Below are 15947 nucleotides of genomic sequence, written 5' to 3' on the forward strand. Positions count from 1 at the left end.
TGACAAAACCTTGTCTCTCTGAGAATAAGCAGCTATTGTTGCTGCCAAGTCTCATATTGATTACTCCTCCCTGACCCAGTTACCTATGTGTGTGTGTGTGTATGTGTGTGTGTTGTCTTAATGTGTCTGCTTTTTGAACCAGAACGAATAAGTACAGTATCACAGCACATATGAATAAACTTTGTGAATTTGTGCATTACACAGAACACATAAAAACACATGCTTCTCAAACTCATCTCTCAGTATTAGAGGAGACCTAGTCTGGCTCTTTGGAAAGCTCTGTGGGAGCTGTCTGGACATTCTGATTGAAAGAAAATCTCATTACAGATTAGCCCAGAGCGGAAAATATGATTAATGCCAAGGCGGGACAATGGACAATCCTCTCTCACACCAACTAAGTTCGTTTGCACATAGATAATGTCCCAGCAGGACTGTGGAGAGTTCTAATTAGACCCCCCACCCCCTCATAAAAACTGTAACAACAGTTAGTGGTCTGTTAGGGATCATGCCGCCAAGCACTTATAGAGATAGAATGGTAACTAGGGCTAACAACATTTTGGCTAATAATTGACAGCCCCCTCCCTCCTCTTTGGCTCTACTGCCATCTGGGCGACAATATGTCCCTCCTCAATTTATTAAAAACACATCAAAATTGTCCCAAAAGCCATCTACCTTTTACAAAGATAATGTGATCAATTGAATCAGGATGCTCAGCTGGTCTGTGGTATGTTTTTTAATGTAACACTAGGCTTTGTGGATAGGAAGCAATCAAATTTCCCTGCAGGGATAATAAATGATTTATCAATCTACAAAGTAACATAAATGGTCAATTTATTGATAAAAGTTATGGTACAGTAATAAAAAATAGATAATTTCAAATGTTTGCATCTACCTTTATGGAATGTCCTCTAATACTTTGTATGCCCTCTCTTTGCCTTTGTAACCCCCTCCCACGGCTTTGGGTATCCTGTGAGCAGCGATTACATTCTTTCAGGTGTAATCTCAGCCTATTCATCATGGCATAAATGTTCAGATTGTTCAGATCATAAAAGTCTACCAGATTGCCTGGTTGGCTGCCATTTACAGCCTTCTTCAAATCTATCCACAGGTTGTTAATTGCTGCTTTCATACATGCACTGAGAACCTGAAATTCTTTAGACATTGCCCGGGGGAGCTGCATGTGACAAGGCATTGTCAGGACGATTTGAGGCGAGTGAATAGGTGTATTGATGATGTTTCTATTACATTGGGGGAGCTGCATGTGACAACGCATTGTCAGGATGATTTGAAGCGAGTGAATACGTGTATTGATGATGTTTCTATCAGCTGACTACCAAGGCTTCTGTTTATTTGTTTGACTGGCATAGCTTCGACAAACCACTTTGTTTCCTGCAGCATCCTTCTTTCATGTTGTGCCTCCTGCATTCTTAGGCCAGACACCATCCCTCACTGAAATCAATCGGAGTGAGCATGCTTCTGACTTAGACAATCTCCTGTTGCTTCATATGTGAAAAGGGCTATAGATACTTAAGTCTGGAGACAGATAAAAGATTTACCTTATTCTTTAAGAACCATTCTTGAGTTGGCTTTGCGTTGTGTCTGGAATCATTGTCTTGTTAAAGGATCTACTATCTCTTTTATTTTTTACCCTCTTGGATGACCTTAAGTGGCTTTGTTTTAAAATCATATTGGTTTGAGTTCATTTTTCCTTTCACTTTATGCAAAGCTCCAGTGCCTAATGCAGACACACACCCCCAAAACATCAGTGACCCTCCACCATGTTTGACTGTGGGAATGGAGTTTTTTTTCTCACCACACAAATCTGTGCAAATTATGACAAATTAATTCAACTCAGACCACATAATGTTCCCAAGCTCATTTAGTTTGGTTGCATGCTACTTAGCATACTCCAAATGTGCTGCCTTATGTCTAGAACTAAGCATAGCTTCCCATTCGCTTTTCTCTCAAACAATTCAGACTTGTGCAAACTATTATTGACTGAGGAGATGGAGGAGTTTTCTTTCCAGTTGCCTCTGAGGACAGTCAGGTCCCCTGCTGTTTGTTTTGGATTCTTACATAGCTCTCGAGCAAGTTTCATAGCGCCTCGTTATTTTTCTTGGAAGACACTTAGTGTCTCCACGTTTCTACCATTTCTGGATTATGGTCCTCACAGTTGGTACTGGTATCCCAAATCACTTTTTATATCACTCTTCAGCTTCATGAAGATTTTCTGATTTCATTTTGAGTTCTCGTGAAAGTGGTTTTACTTATCCTATTGTTTTTACTATACCTTTCTTTTTTACAGAGCCCTTAACTATTTTTGTTACTTCTGATTCTGAAGGAACATTTGTACTAGTTCAATGTGCATTAATATTGTGCTGATTAAAAAAAGATTAACTGTTATTGTCTTTCTGCCATTTCAAAATAGGGTGATGCAAACTTTTTTACCTAACTATACAGATATGTTGTACATGAAAAGAGTTTACTTGTACTTTTAGCTGTAGCTTTTTTTTTCTTGTCTACAAATGGACCACATTGTGTATTTTATAATGCAACAGATTAAATGACTATTATATTTACATTTAATCATTTATCCAAAGTGTCTTACAAGGGATATGCAGACACATACACACACACATACACCCACACACAACAGGAGCAACTCAGGGTTTAGTGTATTGACTTTTTGACATGTGGACCAGAGGAGCTAGGGAATAGAATGCTAACCCTCTGTTTAGTAGATGTCTTGCTCAACTCTCTTAACCACACAGAACCACTGCGGGTTCACTTGTTAATTAAATACTTAATTTACATTTATAAATAATATGTATCTGTAATTATGCCAATTTTACCTAAAGCTACAGATTATTAGGCTTATTTAAAATGCAAAAAGTGGGGAAAATGCTTTAGACATCTTCATAGTTCTAGCACTCACATGACACACTTCAAACACTGTGTAACCTCATACATCCACTTGTTTAAAAAAGGAGGCTTGGCAGCCAGCCTTCCTTTTAAAGCAGGAAATCACTTCATTACCTTATTTTGGGATAAAACCAAATGTTGTGCAATAACATTATCACCCTACTATATATGAAACAGTATTGTTGAAAAGTGTCAACAATAAAAATCATTAAATGCTATATAAGTACACCTCCACCTTTACTGTTAAATTTCTTGTATTTCCCAAAATTCATACAGACAAATGGGTCACATAATTAAGGAGGAAATTTCCTCTGTGAAACACAATGTGTCTCAGAAGACTGGGACAGCAATGAGGCCTGTCAGTCAGTCAGCGGCGGAATGAATGATCTCTGGACATAGCGCTGCTCCCTTGCCATTACCTAGATGATATTTCTCCACTGTTAAATGTCACATCAATATTCACTGCTAGCTAATTAACCTTAGCTCCCATGGAACCTGGTGACGTCTCACATCCTGTTGGAATACAGATGGCTCCATAGCTGGACCTTTGCTCTTAATACATATTTGTCCAGGGTACTCATACTGTTTGATGCAGTTCAAACACTGTGTAACCTCATACATCCTTTCCTTCTTAAAATTTTCATAAGGCTTCACAGCAAAAACTTTATTAGTGAAGGCAGAAGCAGCACAGCTTGACTTTTTATTCGATTGCGGGCAGAGGGGACTTCAAGGATAGATGGAAAAAGAAAACGATTTTTCACTGGATGTTCTACAGGACGATTTAAGTCTCCTGTACTGAGGTGAATGATAGCCTGAGTGTTAGGATAGTGACATGAGGTGAGTAGGTGATTACTAAAGACAGACAAGGTCAAATTGCTCAGTGCCCCTCCTGTTACTGTACAGTGGAGCTCTGGCAGAGACTTATATTGTTGACTCATCAGTAGCAAAGGCTTGTACTGTCTCAGCACGGACGTCAGATCATAGCGTAATTTGTCTAATAGTTTTCAACCCTATGATTCCATAACTACGTTTCTGGAAGATTGTGTTCCAGTATCCAATCTGTCATTGTGTGTCATTTAGATCCCACTTAGAGCTGAGTCACCCTCAGCCTGTGTATCATGTCAGGTAATAAAGTCACTAGGTATTCTAATAATAAGGTTTTCACTTCCCCACTGATATTGTGTGCTCTTCCAAGAACACATGGTATACAAAGTCTTTTTGCCATTTAGATTATGAGGTTTAGGATCTTAAAACTATTTAGACCACAAATGATTAAATTACCTCCTGTGGTAAATGCTTGTTGCTAAGCAATATAGGTTAAAACCAGGAACTGTACTCATAGTCCTGACAAGTTATACTTGGTGTATTTGCTGAGAATCACCAAGGATAAAGAATACTGGGATATTTTTTGATTCTTTTTCACTCTCTTTCTCTCGGGATTAGGCATTAATAAAGAATGTAGCCCAGTCCTCACCTTTCCTACATAGACCAGCAGTCTGGCGTTGAGAGGGCTCTCATCAGGGCTCAGCCAAAACTCAGAGTTATCATCTGATGATACAGAAAACTGGAAATCACCTGGAGGGGAAAAACATGATCAAAGTGTGGTTTAGTTGCAAAAGACCCTTATAATCAGAATATAATCAGAGGGGGCATACATTTTTAGCTGTAAAATTTGCCCTAATGTTAATGCCCACACTGTTTCTGGGAGTGGCCATAGATAAAACAGAGATCACAGTGATTAAAATTCAGAGTTCAATAGAATCTCTGATCCAAGAGTAACAATTCTGGAAAATAGTACTGTATAGTGGATATTATAAATTAGTTGGATAAATATTCTATTACAGTTTTTTGGAACTCTCCAAAAAAAACAACCATACTATCTGATAAATGTCAATGTTGGATGTCATGTGACACAGAGCAGTCAAGAGATTTTATTGTCTATAATTGGGAAGACCTTTGAGTATTTCTATGTGGCAAACTCCAGGTATTTATCACTGAATAACAATAGCATCTAAAAGGTTGTGTCAGGCGGTTGAAGGTGAAGGGCACTTGTTAGAGTGCTTGTGGGAATCCTGAAAAAAGTATGACCTTTGAGCCATGGGATAGAAAGGGCCATGCCATCAGTGAAAACTACATAAGAGATTGAAATGAAATGTAATATAATTAATAACTTCATATTCTGCAATTTGTGTAAGGGCACTTGGGTGTTGAGGTTTCTTAGTTTCCATAGTAACTGGACTCAAGGGTAGGGCTATGAGGGTACGGCAATGAGATTTAGCTGTGAGATATCTGGCATTCAGCTCTAATAAAAATGTGAATATCCATTATCGTAGCGGCTCTGAAGCGAGAGGATAAAGAGGCCTGTGGAAATTGTCTACTCTTAAAACAGACACTTTCTCTAAGGCCCTTAGTCTCATAGGAGGGACTCACTAATAACATGAGTTATGTACCATCTCTGTAAGGGTGAAGGAAGCCAAATATTCTCAGGCCATAGTTCTTCCACTTTGGAGCCACTGCCAGCTTCTTCACTGTGGTTCTGGTCTGCAGTAACAAAGAGATATAATTGTTACGTTCACAAACAGAAGAAAAAACTTTTTTATGTGAATGAACCTCGGATATATTAAGGAGAACTTGAATAATAGCCTAGCATCTGTATCTAGTTGGGGTGGGCGCATTTAGCAATGAAGTTCTACACACTGAGCATAAAAACCAAAACATGTAAAGAACTGATTTACCAATCAGTTAAATCAAACATTAAATCTAAGACATATAAAACAAAGTAACATACTGTATTAAAGCATTACAAATACAGTAACATATATCTGTGTGTGCATGTCTATGTGTGTGTGTGTGTGTGTGTGTCAACTCCGTATGTCTATAATTAGGTATAAAGTGAGAAGGAGAGGAATGGAAAAGGAAAAAAATTATAAAATAAATTAAATATTAAAACATGTATAAAAAACTACTATCTTTGTGGTCTCCACTCCTATTAATGAAAATAGATTAATCTAAATTTGTATGGATTTGTGGAGGGGTGGAGAACTGCGTAACCTCGTCCTCAGGTGTCAGGTTTAGATTGAAATCGATTAATAATGGATCCCAGATCATCATTCTATGAGTAAACATTTCTTTTGCTATTGTAATGTATTATAATAGGAGATTGATCCAAGGATTGATATATAATAGCTGTAACTACCTTACCACCACAAGCTCTAATATTATTTTACTTTAAATTGCAGGGACTATTCATTACATTAATTGGTTAAACATACATCTGTACTTCAAGTACTAGTCAGGTCCACACAGCCAGGGAAAATCCATCCAAAATTAAAAAAAGAAGCTCCACTATCTAAAATACTATATATATAAATATAAATAAATATATCTAATTTTCAAAAGCTGACATTGCTAAGCAAGAAAACAGGAATTGTAAATTGAACAAAGAAACTCTCACAGACTTCTCTTAGAGCTCTCTAAGACATCGCTTTTGATTATTAATCATACAACAACGTTCATTAAGGTTAGATTAAAAAAATACCTGTGTAATGTTTCCTCATTGTGTGGGACCTGGTCCTGGATGCTATTATTATGATAGTCTCTCCATTTTGCTATTAACATTGTCATCCTGGGTAGGGTACCATTCCCCAAACATGTTGCTAAGTCCTCAATGATGGTTGGAAAATTTGTTAAAATTTGTAATGCTTAGTAAATTTTTGTTTGTTTGTTTGTAAACATCTTGACTGTAACGCAACCATGTAATAGTCTGATTTTACTTTGTCCTTGTCACACAGAAAACCAGAAAAAAGTAGCTCTGCTTTGCAAAATAATCGTTACTTTATTTATATGTCTTCTAAATCAATGGTGTAGCTCAGTTTTGTCCTCATTCATGATTCCAGTTTTTAATGATGCACCTCGAAACATTTGAAAACATCACATGGTGCTAAGGAAGAAAAGGTTCGATAAATCTTTAGTTTTAGATCGTTTTAGTTCATTAACTCTGTAATACTTACATGAGGGTAGAGGGGAAAGTGCAGATTCTTTCTGAGTTGGGCTATAGAGGAGCCACACCAGTCCTCGAACACATGCAGATTGCCCTGGCCCTTATACTGCCAACACACAATAACAAAGCCAGAGAAAATAGGTTAGTGCACACAGTAACAACAGCATCAATTTTTCTAATAAATAGCAAGAACATGCTTCAGTTACTCAGCTACTGAGGCTCCTATTCTGACTGCACTATTTCCATGTGTACTCGTTTCAGTCAATGTGTCTATGCTGAGAAGGAGTTAGGAGCGCTTGGTAAAACATGGATGCAGTTTCAAATGCTCTCACTGTTCTGAAGAACACAAGAGGACAGAGAGCTCATCAGGAGCACCAGGGGGGGATGTGAACTGAGAAGCAGTTTGTCAGACCTCATCCCCTGCCCAGAGTCTGACATTTGTCTGAGTTACACAGGGAAATCATAGGACACAGCAAGGACAGATGGTGAAACCAGTCTGCCTTGGGAAATAGTTTCCTCACATACACGCACACACACGTATGTGAAGGGATGAATAATGACTTGCACTGGTTTGGAAGTGTTTTGGATCATACACAATGTTAAACACTCTTTAATGCAAATGAAAACATGATTATTTGTAATTTCTTCAGCATGATGAGATACACAAGACATTTCTCTCTACACCCCAATGACAAAGCAAAGAACAAACAGTAGAGGATAGTGATGCAACTACTGTACATGCACACACTCTCCACTCATGCACATTTCAACTTACCGTCAAACATTAAAGTTATCTTAGTTATATAATTATCTGTTGAGTCTAACTTTTTTCAATGGATTATCAACCACATGTACAGTACCAACACAATTTCACATACAGTACACACATATGCCATCCTTTGATGTGTGACAGCCGTCTCAGCAGGCTGCCACTGTAATGTTGCCACAGACATTTACTACATCACACAGAGCTTGAGAAGAGAGCTGGTGCTCTCCAAATCACTATGAAATGGCGCAGTGAGGTTTCCGTCATTGGATCAAAGCTGTATCTGGCTTCATGTCATTAGATTTAAGTGGGCTTTCTGAGGGGAGACTAACCGCTAGCTGTGTAGTCAACAAGTGTAACGGCCTTATAAAAAAAAAAACTTAGTCATGAACACTGTTGTCCTTTCATCAGAGGGATCAGAGAGGTGGGACAGAAATGCCTTTCAAGGTAAACACCTCACTACCTGCTGCTCTGCATCTATGTCTACATTTAAACAGGAAGACACCGAAAGAGGCTGTCGTGCTTCTTCAGTAACACACAGGCATTTTAACAGATGGCCTGACCTGAAGTGGTCCTTTTTATTTCTCTCCCGGCTCTGTGAGGTCGACTAAGTGCCCTGCACATTGACAGCAGCTCAGCAATTACAGCTCATGCATTAACCATTAGATATTTTTGTTGTGAAAACATGTCAGTCTAAACAGTGGGGCTCCTGATATTAGTTATTAGACTTTTACGAACACATATCAGATTTTTTCCCCCTTGCATGTTCACTGGTGGAATGAATGATGCAAATGAAAAGCGGCGAGGGAAAGAGTTGGCTTTGTGGGGTCGACAGAATCAAATCAGAGAAAAGCGGGGAGTCAGACAGACGAATTAGACTGTCTGACGTTTAGAAAAGGCAGTGGCAGTAAGAGAGAGGGGAGAGGCATAACAAGGTTGGAGGGATTTAGCAGACGGGACTATTCCGTGTGTAAATATGCCTTATGTAAAGCTTTTAATAGATTTCCTGTGGGTTTTGAAAGCAACCCTTTTTTGGCCTGACCCCCTCCTCAGCCCTTCTCTTGTCAAATAGCAAAAAGCGGGCAGCTTTAAAAGTCTCTAATTATTCACACACATATCCCTGTGTATCCCCAGAGAAGCCACAGGCTGTAAAGTTAGCTTTCTGCTGGGGGCACTTGTGTATAATTGGCTCTATTTCGTGGGTGACAGTACTGTGAGAGATGTGTCTGTGCTCAGGCCTTAACACGCGATATGGAGGGAAGTTAAATTTCCTTCACCCTCTCCAACTTAAATTCACCCCTCTCTTATCGCTTTGTTTTCTTGACTTTGCTAAACTGCCTTTGCCTCATTCGTGTTACACAATTTTTCTCCCATGACTGCTTCTTCTGCCTCTTCTCACTCAAAGCCTTCAGTCCCATTATCCCTAATGTTGTCTGCTCTCTGACCTCTCTATTTCTGCCCTTCCATCTAGGTTGTGTGTTGCCAAATGCCATCAATTTCTCCACTGTCTGTTTTTAGTTTCTCTGAGCTCAGCTGTTAGCTGTCAGCCCTCCTGTCTCTCTCCTGATTCCTCAATTTGGAGCATGGGATAAAGTGATGCCCACATTGGTCCAAAAGGACAGCTTTCTGTGTCCTCCTGCCCCCATGGACTAGTGGTCTAATCCACAGACACAGAGGTGATGTTGCCTCTACTTGCACCCATTCTAACTATCAGCTAAAAAGAATATAGATAACATCTAGCTGTTGTTACTGATCAAAAGACACCCCTGCTCTAAAGATAAGGTTTTGTCAGATGTAACTTGTTTACTGTTGAGGCAGCAGTAAGAGGCACAAAGTGGCTGTTTGCCGAGCTAATTGCTGGGACCACCAGTCCAAAACAGGGTAGTAGGACCACAAAGGCAAATTCTTGTACTGCTGTACTGCTGCTGAACTAGAAGCAACATGCACCAATTATTAGGGATTCCATTCTTACTCATACCTAATAAGCAATATTCAATCCATGGTTCTCTCTACGAACATTTTCTTATATCTGATTTTCCATTGTTTCTCTCTTAGTTTGGCGTTTTCTTTTTTTTTTTTCAAAGGAGAATAAAAAGCCACATCTCAATAGCAATGCTGCAGATTCTGAAAACTTTTGTTTCATAAGCTGAGCCAAATATGTTGGACCATTCAAGAATAATTTTGATATTAGTGTAAATGGAAACCTTAAAACTAAGCATTTGGTTTTGCTCAAAATGATAAGTGAGGTCTACTGTGTTTACCACGGTTTTGACACTTAAACATGTGGAACAAATCTTCCTATTAGATTATTAAATGCATTAAATACACAATAAATCCTTAAAGTTGCAGTATAGGGTAAATTATTCAAAGCTTTCTGTTAAATTCCATTCGTCAAGAAGTCTCAGGACAAAACATTGCAATTTTTGGCTTGAATATAAAACTGTAAATTACTTTGATTTCAAAATATTTCAAATTACCCTGGAAACTGATTAGTCAGAGTTTGGCCATCTACAAGTACTGTACTGCGTTTGAGTCCCCTGAAGTTGTCTGCCTTGTCATCTTTATCTTCCTCCACCTGTTCAATAGTCTTATCACTCTCAAGAGGTTGTCCCAACAACCAGTCTATATATAACCTCAGACTACCATAGTTTCTCAGCAGCAGAGCACCTGTACAGCTCTAAGTGCCATTAAATGAGAGGGTGGGGGAGGAGATAGAGGGAAGTAATTAATGCCATCTGTCAAACATGAAGAATGAGGCAGAAGGAGTGGAAAGAAAAACAGATAAAAGAATGACAGGTGTACAGAAAATCTGAGTGCTGAGTAAGAAAACAACTGATTGATGAAGACATTAAGATTGTGCAGTATACCGTTTAGCCTAAGAGAGACTATACAATATTCCTGTCTTGCCTATCTTCCTAGAACCACACATTTCTACAGTATTCACATAGCCACATTTTGCTAAGCTTGTCTTAGTGTACAGGTATCTCAATCTCCACTGCTCTCCTGTATCTCCTCTCCTCTATCAAACAAAGCACAAATCAGATTCTCTTTTCTTTCTCTCTCTCCAACAGGAGGCTGTCTCCCTTTCATGAAATCTGGTGCAGCCTTCTGTGATCCTGCTGGCAGCAAGGCATTGACAAATGGCCGCTTGCTGCGCCCACTGAAGAACAATCGCACCAACTGACACTGTAAATTCCCTTCGGATAAGAAAAGTGAGACATGACGTTCCTAGCAAAGGAACATAGGGGTGCTGTATATACAATACACCCTAGGGCATATGAGGTCTTACTGATATGTCATAACACTGTATTTTGGTTTTACTGAGCTGCTATGTAGAAATGTAAGTGCTGCTTGAATAATCTAATAATACATATTACATGTGAGAATGTTAATGCTTAAAACATACAATGCAATTTATTTCAAATACAAGTGAATTTATAGAAAAGATTTTGTATTTAGATTTCTTTTTTCCATATCTCATCTTTCTCTGGCAATTTGTAAAAGAAAAAAGTGGGATGAGTAGGTATGTCCAGCAAGGAAAAGTAGGTTTTCAAAGGTACAGAGGTTTGAAAGACGACATTATATGGGGAGAGATAATGAGAACTCATTTCACACGGAGGAGAGCAGCAAAAAAATGAAAGACAAGGTTCATATGATCTAGATACCAGCCTCATCAACTACAGTAATAGGGCTTTGTATAATCTGCCATCTGTCCTAAAATTACATGTATCCTGTCATACCAGGGATATAACATGAGAGGGATGGGCTGCAATCGAAGTCAGACAACGCACAAAGAATGAGCTGATTTTTATTTCATCTCCTGCAAAAGGCTGTCGATCACACACCTACCTGTAATAAGAGACCTTTAAACGAAATCACATTCCTGCATCTGATTTGTCTATGTGATTGTTTAGCATTTTAGACAGACAGACAGGCAGGCAGACATACAGACAAGGGAGAGGAAAGGCAAATATCACACTGCTTCTTCCTCAACATTGGAAACATTGGATTTTTTTCCCAAAAGTACTGGAATAAAGTCAGCATTCTTTTAATCTGCTTGTGCACAATAGCTGAGTTTTTGTGCATGCTGCTTGTCTGAACTCTTCTGGACGCCCGTGTGACCTCTGCCAGTCTGTGACAGCTGGCATATGGCACCACTCTACGTCCACCAGCCAGAGTCTATACACCTCCTCCACTGCCAGCTCAGTGGCCCCTCAGACCTCTGCCATCTTGGCTGTGCACCAGGAAAACAAGTTAGTTCTGGTAATTAGGACAGATAGCTAGTGAGGAAAGCAAAGTAGGAGTTTCTGCACTCCATGGATTCTGACAGACTTGGCTCAGGCTTGACATACTGTAGCAAAAGTCTGAGATAAGAGAGGAAGAGAGTTTATAGAGATGTATTCACAGAGTATTCACTAAATATTTACAGAAACTAAGTGGCATGTTGCTTCATGAGTAGGAAGGAAATTAGTTAAAGAAATGCCATGTTGACTTCTACAAGTGAGCTTTGATACTAGTCCTGCATAATGCGATACAGAGTTGTCTTAGATGTTTAAAAACATATTTCTCTTTTAAGGCTGCTTCACTTTTCCAATCCAAACCATAAATAAGATATTATGTTTGGTCAATGAAATCATGTCTTTGAGTGCAAAGTATACCATGGTTTAAACAGGATGACATAATTAAGTATCAGCCACAAAGTGCAAAAAATACATTAAAACATCTTGCTGTGGTCAAACCATAGAATCCTTTTATATTTGTGCAACTATTCTACAGGTTCCAGATTCAGATGGCTTGGCTGGCTGTAGTCCTAGCTTGGCTGTTTCATTTTGTGTCACCATTAGACATTATCCCAAAAGCATACTTAAGATTCAAGTACCTCAATATTCAAATGATGTTTCTGGCCAGTTTACATTCAAAATAGGAACCATCCACACGTGATAACTTACAAAGCCAAACAACAATATTTGCCATCTCCAACAATGTAATTGTCATTTCTTTTTGCTCTAAAAACAATGATAGAAAACAAAAGCACGTGTTTTTGTGAATGTAAATGCTAACATATATGTTGTGTTTGACATACTGTGTTGCTAAAACAAGGCATTAAGCCTGCTCAACCAGGACAGTCTGCGGAAATAACTTTCAGAGGCTTCCATAACTTAATAGCATCTTCTATAACAATGTCAGGCCCATACTGTGTTTAGCACACAAGTGACGCTGCCTTGGGATGAAGATAACAACAAAAAGGCTGAGCAGAGGGCAGTGAATGATGACAATACAGTAATAAAATAGCAGTATGTGGGTAAAATCATCTACTTCAAAATAAATTTGGCAATGTCTGTATTATTCTAGTTTCTGTATAACTGCATAAAGTGGTGCTCACCAGAGTTAAATTTAACCCCGGGTAAAGTACGGCTAATAAATCATATTTCGCAGATTAAGCTTGCAAAAACACACACAGGCACACACACACACACATACACATAGACAAAGATACACAAAATCCTTTAATTAAACTCTGCTGAACAGGTTACAAATCTAGAGCTACTTTCCTTATCACAAATTCACAGCTTAATTGCTCTGTCCTCTGCTCCCTTTTGTTACATACTGTGGGGTGGGTAAAATACATCAGTAAGTGAGCTAAAAAGTAAGGATGAATCACATCAACTTGTAATCTTCTGGTCATAGGTGGCTTTAAATATAATCTGCTAATAGTTTGGGATGAAATATTATCATCTTTACACAATAATTTATGGTCACAGCCATAAGGTAAAATTTATTCTTCTGTTAAAAGTAACATAAAATGACTGGATCGCTATTATAATTTAAATATCAGCTGCTCCTAAACACAAGGGAGGGAAAATACGAGTAAGACACAGGCCTCATCAACATCGACCCTTATGTGTCAGATGATAAATAGGGGACAAAAAGCAGATGACAAAGACCACGCCTGAGAAAATATATAATATATATATGGGAAGAGAAGAAAAATTTAATACCTCTGGTTTCCATTGCAATTTCTTGTGTTGTTGGCTGAGGAACTTCCGGATGCGACTGTGCTCTCTGCCATCACCCCCTCCTGCGATTGGGTCATCGTCCTTTAAAAAAAATAAAAAAACGAGTATAAACAAGGACACACTTATTAGTTTTTAACCACAAAAACAAACACTAATGAAAGAAAGATAAATGAATAATCAATGTAAACATCTGTGATTAAAGCCTAAAATCTATCAATCTCTGCATAAATTCATTCATTCCCCCACCACTGTGGTACCATGACTATCCATAAGCTACATAATTGATATATAAGATAAACTAGCATTATTAACCACAGGCCTTTATAATTCATGTACGCATCACGGATCATATACCAGGCATTACACACAGCTTTAAACAGCATATATCAGACACAGACACATGTGTACATTATGAAATAATCAGGAGGAGGAAACAAGTCTATTATTAAGACCCTGTGGAATTTCCTATTCACTATTCACTCCTAATCCAGCATTTCCCTGATCAAAGGCCTCAACCTAAACTTAAACCGTTTACTCTGATTTCCCCTCCAGGGAACCTGAACTCAACGCTTGATCAGTGATTTAGCCCAGTGAACCGGACAGACCAACGTAGGGTTCTTTATCTGTGGCCTGTTAATGTTAATGTTGTGGTGTGACGAGCAGAACAGAGCAGAGGGAAACAGGTTCTGAGGCTACGAGAAGACACAAAAGGCTCTAAAATGCTGCTGGGCTCCCATAGGAAGAACCGAGTCGCAGAGCTGTTCAATGACTGGCATGCATCCCCCATTTAGCGGGGATGTCATTGAGAGGCATACCTCTTCTGAGACAAACTGGAGAGGTTTTCAGCACCCCTAAAACGAGGGCTTTTGTCAGGAAGGCACCAATGTTTGCAAAAGAATCAGGGGAGAAAAAATACATTTTTAGAGCTGTTGAGAGGCAGAGAGACAGAGCTGTCAGTTGCCAAGCCTTTGATTACTTTTTTAACTTCCAAGGGAGAGAGATGAAGGAGGGCAGGGAAGGTAATGATGAAGAAATGTGACAACAGGCTCCCCTCCAGTCTGCCACCAGAGGAGCGTAAAAAGTGCCTGATGTTTGTGTGTACCCAAAGTTTCACAAACACTTAAAACACGCCGTGACACACAAACACTTTGGTGAAGGACACAACTTTAGTATTGCGTCAGTTGACATCTTGCATAAAACAACGACAGGAGAAGAACAAAATGATGAGACAGGCCTCAGTGGCAACTGGGAAAGTACAACTGGGAAAATGGATTTCAACACCTGCAGCAAAACAATTTTTTCACACGTGTTAATGGATAACACTGAAGCCTTAACTTTTGTTAGTCTATTATAGACTCTTAACAACAAATGAGCTTATATTAGTTCAATAAATATCAACCCTATCATGACGATGTGCTCTGTTTGACGTTGCTCTGCACTTGTAGTAAAATTTAGACCCTGGACTCTCTCGGATGTATTGTTTGCATATTGTGAGCAAACCAAGAGCCAAGAGCTTTTCATTCCTGCCTGGGACAGGTGATTACCTCGCCAGCTAATCTGCTTTCACTATTAGATCAGGTGCGATGGCTTTTTTGAAGGAAAATGAAGCATTATACATGTGGCTAAAAGACTTAGTGATCTGTGATTATACATTGTAATTTAAAGAGGCAGCATTTTAGAAAAAAACACTGTCAACCCTAAATGAGCCAATGCAAAACTATTACTCAAGTTTGGACAGCGAGTCACACAGACACATCACATTCCTAAAATGCTGCCTCAGCTCAGCCCAAGTCTAGGTGTGCTTATCAATGCTGATACTGAAAAGGTACAGTTAGACTCTTTGACCTGAAGTTCCATCACAGTACATCATTCCTCAGCCTTGTTTCTCTGCTATATGGGGTATTTATTTTACACTTCAGGAAAATGTACTAATCATATCCAGTGTCCAAGATAGATAGTCTATTAAAAAAAAGATTTCTTATTTCACAGGTACAATCTCTAACTTATAGGCAGATCTACATCCTTCTGGCGCTTTGCCTAGAACTGTGGGCTATGTGTAGTGTTTAACTGATAATTAAAGTTGGTGCTAAAGGGCCTGTCAGATGGCCTTATGTATTAACCATCTACGCAAATCAGGGACTACCGATCACACTCATGAACCTGCCTATCCATCATGAGTTTACACTCCTATTTACCTTGTTCACTTTCACTCAAATAGAATGACAAATGGTTTGTAACAATG

General features: G+C 38.9%; 1 protein-coding gene across 4 annotated transcripts in view; it reads right to left on the reverse strand.

Annotated features, from left to right (window-relative positions):
* b4galnt4a (beta-1,4-N-acetyl-galactosaminyl transferase 4a) overlaps window positions 1-15947 on the reverse strand; it is a 136988-nt gene that overhangs the window by 47583 nt on the left and 73458 nt on the right. For all 4 annotated transcript variants that reach the window (XR_010914244.1, XM_067502247.1, XM_067502244.1 and 1 more), the window contains exons 3-6: window positions 13688-13786; window positions 6933-7028; window positions 5373-5463; window positions 4397-4497 (exon numbers count right to left, since the gene is read on the reverse strand). Coding sequence is in view for 3 of the 4 variants with exons in the window: in XM_067502247.1 (XP_067358348.1) it covers window positions 4397-4497; window positions 5373-5463; window positions 6933-7028; window positions 13688-13786 (387 nt within the window). In the remaining variant the exon portion in view is untranslated. The remainder of the gene's footprint in view (window positions 1-4396; window positions 4498-5372; window positions 5464-6932; window positions 7029-13687; window positions 13787-15947) is intronic.

Source organism: Channa argus, chromosome 4 (assembly GCF_033026475.1).
Source record: "Channa argus isolate prfri chromosome 4, Channa argus male v1.0, whole genome shotgun sequence".
Lineage (NCBI taxonomy): Eukaryota > Metazoa > Chordata > Actinopteri > Anabantiformes > Channidae > Channa > Channa argus.